The sequence below is a fragment of the Cervus canadensis genome, chromosome 10 (assembly GCF_019320065.1).
Source record: "Cervus canadensis isolate Bull #8, Minnesota chromosome 10, ASM1932006v1, whole genome shotgun sequence".
Taxonomy (NCBI): Eukaryota; Metazoa; Chordata; class Mammalia; order Artiodactyla; family Cervidae; genus Cervus; species Cervus canadensis.
In genome coordinates this window covers 77,073,161-77,086,753 of record NC_057395.1, presented here as the reverse complement: position 1 = coordinate 77,086,753, position 13,593 = coordinate 77,073,161, and the positions used below count along the sequence as shown (strand labels likewise).

The window sequence follows — 13,593 nt, the reverse complement described above, 5'->3', positions numbered from 1 at the left end:
TTTCCACCAGTATAAGGGGCACAAGGACCCTTCCTTTTGCATAGGGAAGATTCCAAGGAAGTAGCAGTGTGGGAGGGAGAGGCCCTGGCCAGCTGTGGGCTCGCTGCCCCTCCCACTGTGCCCCGCCCTTCTGGTCAGCTGGAGGCTGACTCGTGCCCTGGGGCGGGGAACCCCACCTGAATTCTGGAAATGGCCCTGAGCCTCAGATGCGGAAGGAAGGGATAGGAGCTGTCTCTCACCAGCGCGGGAACTCCAGACAGACCCGTGCTAGGCAAACAGCAGGCATTGACTAAACTGTGGATGAGGGGGCGGGCAGCCACGGCACCTCCGCTCAGGGCACACAGGGGCACCCAAGAGAGGGTCTGCGATGCCCCAGCCGCCCGGCCAGCCCCCCACCAGCCAGCCAGACGCCGCTTCCTGTCTGCAGAAGCCAGCCGTGCCCTTTGAACTCCCGTTTCCGGTGCCCCTCTCCCGGCTCCGGGGTCTGGGACGGGGCGGGGAGGTGGGGATACTCACGTTCCCGAGCGCGGGGAGCCCCGAGGAGCCCAGCCACTTCCGCAGGGTCTGCGAGAGGGCCCCGTGGTCCCGCTCGGCCTGGAGCACGTGGGCCTCCAGGAAGGAGACGTGCCGTCTGACCATCTTGACAAAGGCCTGTCGGGGGAGCGGAGAGACGAGATGCCACGGCTGCCTCCCTTGGCCGCCAGCAGCCACTGCCTCCAGCCTCCCTCTCGCCTGCCCCACCGGCGCCAGGCTCTGGGAGACCTCAGGCTCGCTGCTGCCTTGCTGGGAGCACCTTCAGAAACCCTGACGGTAACAGTGATGCCTCCTCTTGGGGCCCCGGCCTGCCGGGCCTCCACTCCTATCCTTTCTCCTTCCCCTAGTGACCCTCTGTTTAGACTATTTACAGAGGGGAGAAACCAACGGTCAGAGAGGTCGGACCACCTGCCCAAAGTCACACAGCTAGGCAGCAGCAGAGAGGGGGCTCGGGCTGCACGACCTTCTTTATGAAAACTGAGGTTTTTAGAAATCGCTCTCTTTTTGTTTTTTTTTTGGTCATGCCGCGCATCTTGCAGGCTCTTGGTTCCCTGACCAGAGATCAAACCTGTGCCCCCAGCAGTGGAAGCGTGGAGTCCTAACCCCTGGGCCACCAGGGAATTCCCCAAAATTGCTCGGTTTAATATTTGATGGGTATTGGGGAGTCTCACACTCAGAAACCGCCAAGGGCAGGCAGGTGACAAGCGAGTGAAACAGACTGAGAACAGGCTGGTGAGCTGGAATACCAGGTCCCTGGCCCCGGGGGGTCACTCAGCTTGGGGCTCTACTGCAAAACCTCCAATACTGAGAAGAGAAAAGAGAAGGCTGGGGTCAGACCCGCTGGACTAGAACCCAGGGGTCTACCACTCACTGGTCATATGCCTTTTGCCAGGTTACTTCATTTCTATTACCCCCCAGTTTTACTATCTGTGAAGCAGGAATCATAACGATATCAACCCTGCTCAGCAGTTTAGTGCCCAGGGCATATTAAGAGCTCAGTTAATGCCAGATAACATCATTTAAAAAGAAAAAACAGGACATTCAGATTTCATGAAAAATGTCTAGTTTTTAACAATGTCAGCAATAAATCTGGAACGTTTAAAAAAAGGCTGTGCAGGCCCACTTGTTTGCGACTTCTGCTGTGTCTATGTGCTGGGTGCACGTGCGTCGGCGTCTGCACCTGCGTTTGCGTGCGTGTGCGTGTTGTGTGTACATGCGCATGCACTGCTCGTACACCCGGGAAGGCCACCAAAGGTGGCGACTCCAGGTCCATCTCAGACAAGCCTCCCCTCGGTGGGCCTCTCCGTTCCCAAAGGAAAATGCAGAATGTTTTCCTGCATCAGGAAGAGGCCGGAGACCCTCTCAGCGCCAGGCCCCACGGGGGAGCCCCACTTCCGCAGATGGAAGGCCCCAGGCCCGCCCACCCAGCAAGGCCCAGCACCCGCTCTGCCCCCTCCCTGTGTCCCACCCAGGCTTCCCTCTGGTTCCTCGAAAGCCCCAGCCTCACCCTCCTCCGGGCCTTTGCAGCAGCTCTCTCTCTGCCCGGGCACCTCTCTTCTCCATGGGTGAACCCTGCTTTTCTCCCAGGCCCTGAGTCCGCTGGGCCCTCCACAGAGGGGCCTTCCCCGACCACCTAGGCTAACGCGGCCCCACCGCAGAGCTGCCCAGGCCCCGTCTTCTTCGCTCTCCTCGCCCTCTCAACTTCCTGTCTGCCGGTTCAGGGTCCATCTCCTTCCAGAATGTGAGTTCTGGAAAAGCAGCTGCTGAGTCAGTGCTGTTCACCAGGCCACGACCAGGGCCTGCTCGGCTGGATGGCGGAGGCAGGAACGCATGCACACGTGAGAGGATGAGTGCGCACAGGAGAACACGTGTGTGCATGTGTGAAGGCATGCACACGTGAATGAAGGCACATACACATGAATAATGCATGTACACATGAACGAATGCACACATGCATGAACGCACACATACATGAATGCACACGTGAATGAAGGCACACACACATGAATAATGCATGTACACACGAACGAATGCACACATGCATGAACGCACACATACACGAATGCACACGTGAATGAAGGCACACACATGAATAATGCATGTACACATGAATGAATGCACACATGCATGAACGCACACATACACGAATGCACACGTGAATGAAGGCGCACACATGAATAATGCATGTACACATGAATGAATGCACACATGCATGAAACGCACACATACACGAATGCTACCCGTGAATGAAGGCGCAACATGAATAATGCATGTACACATGAAATGAATGGCAACAATGCATGAAACGCACACATACACGAATGCACCACGTGAATGAAGGCGCACACACATAAATATATGCATGTACATGAGAAATGCACCACATGCATGAAACATACACATACATGAATGCAACACGTGAATGAAGGCGCACAACATGAATATATGCATGTACACATGAAATGAATGCACACATGCATGAAACGCACACATACAACGAATGCACAAGTGAATGAGGCGCACACATGAATAATGCATGTACACATGATGAATGCACACATGCATGAACGCACACATACATGAATGCACACGTGAATGAAGGCGCACACACATGAATAACGCATGCACACATGAACAAATGCACACATGCATGAATGTATATATACATGAATGCACACGTGAATGAAGGCACACACACATGAATAATGCATGTACACATGAACGAATGCACACATGCATGAACGTACACATACATGAATGCACACGTGAATGAAGGCGCACACACATGAATAACGCATGCACATATGAATGCATCTATGCATGAATGCACACCCAGGAATGAAGGCACACATGCAAGAGTCAGTGAATAAATGAATGACTGCATCCCCAGCAAAAAAACATTGGATGAACCCGGACGGCAGCACTGTTGTGCGGCTGCTGCCCTATGGTTCTGGCAAGGGCAGAGCTGAAAGGCTCTGAATAAGGCACATCAACTGTGTGTGTGTGTGTGTGTGTGTCTCTGTGTGTGTGTGCTGGGTGGAGGGGGACACGAGGAGCCCCGGGCCGGGCCGCTTCCCCTGGCCTCACCGGCTGGCACATCTGGCTTTAAAGCACAGAAGGAAGTCCTGCAGGCCCTCCCTGCAGCCGATTCCAATTTTACGCTCCCTGCGTTAATGCCGCTGTGGTGGGGAGTGTGAGGGACGCGGAGGAATGTGCGCTCACGAGGTCTGATCCGCCTCCAAAACGCCTACCAGGGAGGGCAGGCCAGCCAGGCCGCGGCCAGGGAGAGGCCGAACCTGGCCAGGAAAGCTGACGGGGGCAGCAGGACGACCCCAACAGGCATCCACGCGGAGAGGGGAGGAGAGGACACAGACGGGGACGGCTGGGGGCTGCGACCGCCCTTGGGAGCAGAGGTGACTTCCACATAATTGTCTCTACAGTGAAAACGAACCACTTTTATTATCAGAAGCGAGGGGAGGAAGGAAGGAAGGGAAGGCGGAGGGGAGGGGTGAGACGTGGTCTTAAAATACAGGTGTGAGTTCTGATGTGCCTGCATCCTTGTGACAAAGGCCCCCGGATTCAGGGCAGGCCCGGGTCCAGACGGTGCCAGCGCCCAGCACTGAGGAGGCGTCAGGAGCACAGACTTCTGTAATCCCAGCTCCACCACTCCCCGGCTGTGCGACCCTGGACTAATCCCTTCACCTCTCTGTGCCTCACCGCTCTATAAAACAGGACCAATACCAGGACCTGCTCTGCTGTGAGGGGTAAGCAAGTTCTTTCATCTAAAGCACTTAGAGGCCCTGGCTCACAGCACTTGCTCAGTAACTTAGTTTTTTCTGGCCTGAGAGGTCACCCCCATAGTTCTCAAGCCTCCTGGCCCCCAGCGGGTCACAGTGATATGGGAGCAGAGTGCTCCTGGGCTCCCCGGAGCCTCCAGCTGGCTGGGCAGAGTGATGAGCAGGCACTGGATCCCGGCTCTCAGCCTGCGGGCACCCCCGCAGTGACAGCCTGTCCTCCCCAGCACCTGCAGGATGCCAGGGGCCGGCCTCACACCCCACCTAGAGGAGGAAGCTGACCGCGAGAGGGGAGTGAGCGACCCGCGGCGCAGACCCAGGATGTCGCCGGTGGCCCGGTGGGTAAGACGGTGCTCCAATGCAGTGGGCACAGCTCTGATCCCTGGTCAGGCCACTAAGATTCTGCATGGTGCAGTCAAAAAAATAAAAACAACCCCAAACAAAAAACAGTCTCCAAGGGGCAGATCTGAGGAATCCATCAGCCTCAGGACAACGCTGGGTTCTGATCAGGTCCTACGTCTTATGTCGCACGTAGCTCAGCAAGAAATATGGAGTCTCCCATTTGCCTTGAAATCCATGACCCTCTTGGACCAACGCAGTTTTTCTTCTTTTTAACTAGGGCCCAGCTGCAGAGAAATCTCTCTCTGCTCTACAGAAAACAGCAGCCCAGGGGGCTGACAGGAGGCAAATGCTATTGGGCCTCGATGGTGGCAGACTCTAGGTCAGAGTGGCGACTGCGGTGGCCTGAAGATTCACACCTCATGGGAGGGGAGAGTGCATCTCAGCTCCAACTGTTCGCAGAGGACACGGAGGAGTGGCTTGGGGCTGGCCTTCTCATCCCTGGCTGCCCAGGGCAGTCCTGGACCCTGCTGGCATCTCCAGCCCCGCTCTGGTCATCACCCCCCTCGGCCCTGTAACCTGGCCATCCCAGATCCTTCTGGTCCGTTATCTCCTTGCTGCCCAGAGCCGGAAGCCTCCCACCACTGAACCTCTACCCGGGCTGTGCCGCCCACCTGCCCCTCCCACTCAACACAGCCCCTTCCACTCACGCTCCAGTGCCTGTAGCGTCCACTGCCCATTCCCTACTGCCCTCCAGAGCACACGCCTCTGAAGTCACCCTTGGTGAATGTGGGCAGCAGAGTGATGACCCCACCCAAAGGTCCCCAGCCTCACTCCCAGGGCCTGTGAACATATCACCTTCCATGGCCAAAGGGACTCAGCAGGTGTGAAAAAGATGCTGAGCTGGGGAGACTATCCTGGTAATCATGGGGGTCCTTATAAGACAGAAGCAGGAGACTCAGAGGAGGACAGAGCCTGGAAGATGCTGCGCTGTGGCTCTGAAGATGGGAGGAAGGCGCCACGAGCTGGGAGATGCAAGCTGGCAAAGGCCAGGAGGGGAATTCTCCCCCAGAGGGAGCCGGCCCTGCTGACTCCTGCTGCCACGGTTCAGACTGCTGACCTCTGGAGCCGTAAGATGCTTAGTTCATGCTGTTTGAAGCCACTCCGTTTGTGATAACTTGTCACAGCAGCCCCGGGAAACACAATGGTTACACTCGGTTGCTGTTTCTCCTGGCAGGAGCCACAGCCTTGAACTCTGTCCTTCTCGCTGTGAGGGCCCGCAGCGGCATCAAATAGGCCCTCAATAAGCATTAGGAGACTGAGTGCCAAGGAAACAATGCGGTGGGGCGGCCCAAGCGAGGCAAGAAGCAGGGCTGCACATCTTTGCATTTTTCTGTCCTCCTTCAAACGTGTGGAATAAAACTCAAATGAATCAGCTATTCCAAGGGCAAAGTTTTAATTATATTCCTGCCTCCTCTGCTGACAAGAATGTTAATTCTCTGCGAACTCCAGGGCCCACCGCTGGCTCCCTTCCTGGGCAGACTAGGGGGGCTCACGTCCAGTCCAGGCCACCTCTGCTACCCTGAAGCCTCTTCCAGCCTCCCGGTCTTTCACTGCGCAAGGAGCCAGGAGCCCGGCCCAAGGGCCCCAGTTTGAGGAAAAGCCTGGGCTCTCGTGGATGTGAACTGAAGCCCCCGCTTCATGGAATCAGCTGTGTGATCCCTGGGAAGGGGCTGACCTCGAGGAACTCATTCTCCTCCTCCGGGAGACGGGAAGGGGAGGGTGCGGACTCACAGTGCAGCCAGGAGCAAATGACATACCCTGCACCTGGCCCAGCGCCCACACAGACAAAAGGCCGGTGAACTAAGTCAGCGGGAGGCAACAGGGCGGGGTGGGGACTGTGGAGAAATAGAGCCCGCGCCCTGTCTGAGCGCCAATTCTACCAGGAAACAGCCCCAGGGGTGGAAAGGCTCAGTTTCTCAACCTGGGCCATCTTCATGTGGGCGTTCACGCGTGTGTGCGCTCAGTCTCTTCAGGCGTGTCTGACTCCTTGCAACCCCATGGACTGTAGCCCGCCAGGCTCCTCTGTCCATAGGATTCTCCAGGCAAGAATACTGGAGTGGGTTGCCATGCCCTCTGCCAGGGGATCTTCGCAACCCAGGGATCGAACCTGCGTCTCCTGTGACTCTTGCATTGCAGGCAGATTCTTTACCGCTGAGCCACCGGGGAAGCCCCCATGGGGGTTGATACATGTTAAAATTCACTGAATTGTACACTTATGATATATACACTTTATGTATTTACACCTTAAAAAGTAAACAGATCAAACTATTTAAAGAAATATGGGCCCAGAGTTCTGAGAAATGCTAAATTTCCAAAAGTCGCTTAGGGATGTCTCTTGCGGTCCAGTGGTTAGGATTCCGCACTTGCACAACCGTGGCTCAGGTTCAATCCCTGGTCAGGGAACTAAGCTCTCACAAGCTGTGTGGCATGGCCAAAAATAAATAAATGACAAAAAGCAGCTTGAAATTCAGGTTTTTATAGAAAGTACCCCAACTTTAAAATGAGATTCTTTCTATAAATTCCTATTTGTTATATTTTAAAAATACCATATACGCCCCTTTTTGCTGCCCACCCCCTCCACTGGGTCTAGGGCCTAACACTATCAACGCCAGATCAGCGTCTTGGGAGAGAGGCCAGAAGAGTCAGAACAAGTCCACAGGCTCACAAAGTTAATTACCCTGGACTCACCTCCAGCTGGTCCACTTTGGCGTAGATGCCACGCATTTCCACCACCTTGGCCTTAAGGAGGGGGATGTTTTCTTCCAGGATCTGTGAGGTGTCACTCCTGATCTGCAGGGAACAGGACAGCTCATGAGCCCCTCTGCTCCGGCCCCTGCTTCCGCCTGCTCTGGGGGTGGCCAGGCTCTGCAGAGACCTCGCCAGTGGCCGAGACACCAAGTGTCACCCTGCCCAGGGACAGGCCCAGGAATGACCCGGAGTCCCAGGTGGGGACCGATGTCACTGCCCCTGGGGACCCAGACCCAATCAGGTATGATTTACTGAGCTACAAATTAACTGGGCTTCCCTGGTGGCTCAGATAGTAAAGAATCTGCCTGCAATGCAGGAGACTCAGGTTTGATCCCTGGGTTGGGAAGATCCCCTGGAAAAGGGAGTTAATTGTCCCCTGCAAACATCTAAAACAGCACCAGCTTCAAACTAAGTATCTTTATTTTATTAACCACTGAACTGGACCAAATGGAAAGAATCAAAATCTTTCCCCTAAATTAAAGTTGAGCAAAGTCGAGTTTTTGTTCCACTGAAACCAGTGTTGGAGTGGGTTGCCATTCCCTTTCCGGGGAATCTTCCTGACCCAGGGATCAAACTCAGGCCTCCTGCATTACAGGCAGATTCTTTACCGTCTGAGCCGCTGGGGAAGCCCTAATGAGAAGAGTTAATAGTAATCATTAACACTAATAATGATAACCACAAATCTCACTCTCACGGTGCTTCCTATACGTAGCCACTGTGTGAAGTATTTCCTGCACATCACGCATCTCACTTAAGTTTCTTCTGCTTGGAAGGACCCCAAAAGTGACTGTGAAGTTTGGGAAGTTGTATCTTCCTCTTGATCACTGAGATTGGACACAAGCCTCCATTTTCCTTCAGAGCCGAGAGGACAAGTCTAATCCTTAAGAGTGTGTGTGTGTGTGTGTGTGTGTGTGTGTGATAGAGAGAGAGAGAGAGATACAATTTCCATGTTATCACATCTTCATCATGCAGAGAGGCAGTATACATATGACTTTCAGGTGCTAAGGAGCATCCAGATCCCTTGGAGGAAGCCTAATGCATATTCCCAGGCCCTTCCAAGTCTGGTCTAGCTTGTGTGGGGTCAGCTGGCAACCTCTTTTCAGCCAAGCTCCAAGCCTATGCTGGAGCTCCCACAGGCACCTGCACTTGTCAGCTGGAATAAGGAAAAGTGCTCAATATCCTCCCTTGTTCCCCCAGGCTGAATGTCTAGAGAGAAGCCTATCCCTCAACAAGGCTAGTTCAGTTCAGTTCAGTTGCTCAGTCATGTCCAACTCTTTGCAACTCCATGGACTGCAGCACGTCAGGCTTCCCTGTCCATCACCAACTCCTGGAGCTTACTCAAACTCATGTCTATTGAGTCAGAGATGCCATCCAACCATCTCATCCTCTGTCATCCCCTTCTCCTGCCCTCAAGCTTTCCCAGCATCAGAGTCTTTTCCAATGAGTTGGCTCTTTGCATCAGGTGGCCAAAGTATTGGACCTTCAGCTCAGCATCAGTCCTTCCAATGAATATTCAGGACTGATTTCCTTTAGGATGGACTGGTTGGATCTCCTTGCCATCCAAGGGGCTCTGAAGAGTCTTCTCCAACACCACAGTTCAAAAGCATCAATTCTTCAGCACTCAGCTTTCTTCACAGTCCAACTCTCACATCCATACATGACTACTAGAAAAGCCATAGCTTTGACTAGATGGACTTTTGTCAGCAAACAAGGCTAACCTCAGGAGAAATTGCTAAGATACAATGAAGAACAGGAAACTCGTGTCAATCGGGAGCACCAGGATCAAAGGCAGATCTTTTTTTTCCTGCTGATCTCTAAAAAGGGGAAACACGTGAGCATCAGCAGGGACTGGACCTAGCAACCCATGGGGTGAAGGGAACGTGGTAGAGAGGAGATTCAGGGACCACTCCCCGCCTTCCTCCGGATCTGCAGGAACTGGAAGGTCAAGGGTCTGTGGGCCGAGCAGGAAGGCCCCTCTCTGCAGAGGCCTCTCCACTGGCTGAGGGTGAGGGCAGCTGTCCACTCCTGCCTGGAAGGCAGCCTGCAGGTCCTTGAGGGGAAAATGGAGGGCGTCTGAAACAACCCCAAGCCTTCCCCTTGGCTCCCAGTAAGCTGGGAACCAAATGGCAAAAACCAGGGAGGGCGGGACACCAACACCCAGGAGCATTCATCACGTGAATGATGAACAGCAGGAACTGTTCGCTCTTCAACCTCACTGCATAGGTGACGAAACTGAGAAAAGCCACATCATCTGGGCAAGGTCACACAGCTGCAAAGTGGGAGATGGTGGATTCTTTGGGTCTGAGGCCACCTGCTAATACCAGAGGTCTGCAGATGTGTTCCAGCAGGCCCATGCAGAGCTGGCCTGTGTCACGCTTAAAGCCCCAGAAGTATAACCAATCTAGGTGCCAAGATCTAAAGCTCAGGACGTTCCCCTTAGAAACTCAGATTTCTAGCTTCTTGTGAAAAGCCAGAAGGCCCCAGACACACTGAGCCCATGTTCCACGTGGCAACAATCAGCTGGAGCCGGGTGACAATGGCCTCCTTGGGTTAACCACAGCCTCCACCGCTCTCTAAAGTCTCCCCAACTTAGCGTCCATGGCCACGCCCTACAGTGTTTCATCTTCTAGGGGAGTGTAAGGAAAGGAAGACATTGCTTTTCTTACATCCAACCCACTTCACATCATCACATCACAGACATGTGAGTTCACGCTTGTGCCTACTGCTCAGAAGAACAAAGATGGCAGGGAAGAATCAGTGCTTTCCGAGCCTCTGCTCGGACAAACCTCCAGCCAGGATTATGGACCTGGGAGCTTGTCATCTCCACTCCCCAGAGCTGGTCTCTGGAGCCCAGAAGTCTGGGCAGCGGATGCAGGGGGTTATCACAGAGCAAACGCGGCTGTCCTGGACGACGCAGGGCCCAGAAAGGAGAGCCAAATGCACTTGACCTAAGAACACACGCCAATGCCAAATGCAACTGCTGGGCCGAGGCCAACAGGAAGTTTTCTCTGCTTACGTGAGACAGGGGAGAGTCCGCTCCCTGCCAGAAGGTGGGTCCAAGGCCATTGGGGTTTTGGAGGGCCCAGACAAGCTGCCCAAGCCCCCAAGGGCACTGAGCTGAGCAGCCTCATAAATCTAGTTTCTGTGGATAAACTCATGGGTGGCATGACCCTCTGGTGCTTTGAAACTGATGACGCTGATGACCTCAGTAGCTCCTATTCACGGGTCACCTAAGACATAGTAGGCACTGTGCTAAGCAATTATTATTAATTGGGTGCAAATGATATACAGTAAAGAGCCCAGGCTTTAGCCAACAGCTTGATGAACTGGTACATGTGCTTACATCTGTGGAACCAGACCAACCCATGGAACACCCCTTGCTTTATAAGACTCCCTCTAGCCTCCGTGAAGTCATGACCGCCCACCCAAAGCTAACCTCTATCTGACTTTCATCACAGGGACTGGTTTTGCCTGTTTTTAAACTTCAGATTACGGAGCCCCACACAGGAAGTACTCCTGTGTCCGGCTTCTTTCTCTCAACAGCATGTCTGTGAGAATCACCCGTGTTGTTGTATATGGCTGGTCATTCTCTTCCGTGGCTGTGCATCCCAGCATATGAATAAACAACAGCTTATTTACTCAATTCTTTTTATTTTATTTTTCAGCGATGCCACAAGGCTTGTGGGACCCTAGTTCTCCAGTCAGAGATTAAACCCGAGCCCTTGGCAGTGAAAGCACGGAGTCCTAACCTTTGGACTGCCAGGGAATTCCCTATTTACTGGTTTCTACTGCTGACCGGGGCTTCCCTGGTGGTTCACTGGTAAAGAATCTGCCTGCCAATGCAAGACACGTGGGTTCCATCCCTGGGTCAGGAAGATCCCCTGGAGCAGGAAATGGCAACCTGCTCCTGTATTCTTGCCTGGAAAATTCCACGGACAGAGTATCCATGGGCTACAGTCTATGGGGTCACAAAAGACTCCAACGACTAAACGACAACTGCTGACAGATACTAGCGTTGCTACATTTATCAGCAAGTCTCTGAACTCTTGTTTTCATTTTTCGTGGGTTATTATCTAGGATTAGAACTGCTGGGATGCAGCGTAAGTATATGTCTGACTTTACAAGAAACGGCTATGTGTTCCATGTGACTGTCCCTTTGCGTATTTCCACCAGCCAATGAAGGGGAGTTTCAGCGTCCCCACACCCTCATCCACACGTGCTATTGTCTTTTGCCTTCTGGTCATTCTAGTGGATGTAAAGGGCACACCCCTGCCTTGTCTATTCCTCACGATGACTCTTTGGAGATGGGTACCATGTGCGGTGGATGAAAGATGGCCACACATTCCTTCCATGAAGAAGAGGGGTCTATGTCCTTTCCCTTTGGATCTGGGTAGGCTATGTGGCTCCTTTGACTAATAAGATACGACAGAAGTGACTCTCTGTCAATTGCCATACCCAAGGCTTCAGAGATGTCTACGTTGTGTTTGTTGGAATGCTGGCTCCGGGAGGCCAGACTGCCATGGTACAAGAAAGCCCGTGTGACCAACGAGTCCCCGGCCACCCAGCCCTCCCAGCTGAGACATCAGACAAGTGAGCGAAGGAGCCACCCTGGATGTCCTCACCCCAGCAGGTGCCACTTGGCTCAGACCAACCGTACCCTCTGTGCCCTGTCTTGGCCCAAGTGATAAACTCATGGTTGTTTCACATTACAAAGTTTTGCGGCAGTCTGATGCTGCCATAGATACTCGGAACCAACCACCATCTCCATTTTACAGAGGAGAAAATCAGGGCACAGAGAGGTGAGTGACCGTGACCACAGCCTCACACTGGGAAGCGTCAGAGCCTGGGGTGATGGCAAGGGGCATTACATCCAAGGTCAGAACAGGTCCTGAGCACACAGTGTGAACGCTGCTTACTCAAGAGTGATCTGGGACAGGCTGGCAGAGGACTTAATACAACAGACTGGAAACTGGACTCTCATTTCCAGTAGCCTGATTTCATCAGAAATGAAGTGTTTCTCTCTGGACTGGCACCGGGGAGCCCAGCCTCTCTGGGACCTCAAACCTGATTGGTATTCACAAAGGCCAAAGCAGGGGACGACGCTCTGTGCTGTGACATCACCTGCCTCCCACAGGTCCCCACTTGTCTCTAGCTTGGATCAGAAGAAAAAAGGAGGTCCCAAGCCAGGGCCACTAGCTGGACAGATCTCTCTCTGTACCGTGGAGTCCACGACACCCCAGCACAGACACAGCGGATAAGCTAACCATCAGCTGGTGGGACTGAGAGGATTTCTATAATCTAAATGGCATCAGCGCAGAGCCTCATCGTAGGGACTGCAAAATAAAAAACGCCTCCAAGGGCCACAAAAGCATCATACTAGGTGCGTTCTATTATGACATAGACATGCTCATCTGCATATAAGCACACAGAAATAGTCTTTACTTTCAAAGAAGTGCACTCTTTTCCATTTCTTAAAACACAGGACTCTCTTGCTCTGTTTGATATGTGCCTGCTTTCAGTAGGGCCCGAAGAACAGAGAAATTTTCTCTACCACAGAAGACACACACGCGGGATGGATGCCGCTGGCGGGTGGCAGGGGAGTCGGGGGCTCCCACGGGGACGGTGACAAGCTGTAGAGCACGTGTGCTCTCCACAGGGGCTCCGGCTGATGCTGGCCGGGTGAGAGAAAGCACCCAAGGGGTGGGGGGATGCGAGTGGAAGACAGATCGTTGCTTTTCCAAGAGAAGCCGGAAATCCAGATTTTTTTTTTTTTTGCATGACATTCTATAAATGTCAGCCGCTTAGCCCTCCTTTCTTTTTTCCCAGAAGCATCCAACATGTCTGCAGGCAGGATTGGGCCCACAGGTCATCCTGTGACCTCTGGATTTAAAACCTTTGCATCAATGCATCTCTAGACTTTGAGTTCAGAAAGGACCTTCTCCATGCTGCATGCAACCTTGGGGATCCTGGCAAGATAAACGCAGGCTTTGGGAAGCCTTGACGTTTTTAAGGCTAGTAAAACTAGCCTTATCTGGACCCCTTTCTGTCTATCCAAGCGGGCTTCTGTCCAGAGCTCTCACAAAGAGTGGAGAGTGCGTCTCTCATCACAGGAGGA

The 13,593-nt window shown here is 53.3% G+C and overlaps 1 protein-coding gene across 4 annotated transcripts in view; it reads right to left on the bottom strand.

Moving 5' to 3' along the window:
- Positions 1-13,593, bottom strand: part of BCAS4 (breast carcinoma amplified sequence 4) — a 61,404-nt gene that overhangs the window by 29,403 nt on the left and 18,408 nt on the right. The window contains exons 3-4 of one of the 4 annotated variants that reach the window (XM_043479807.1): positions 7,419-7,520; positions 517-651 (exon numbers count right to left, since the gene is read on the bottom strand). In XM_043479807.1, coding sequence (XP_043335742.1) covers positions 517-651; positions 7,419-7,520 — 237 coding nt within the window. Of the gene's footprint in view, positions 1-24; positions 652-7,418; positions 7,521-13,593 lie in introns of those variants that run through there. The other 3 variants (XM_043479804.1, XM_043479806.1, XM_043479805.1) reach the window with 3 other exon arrangements.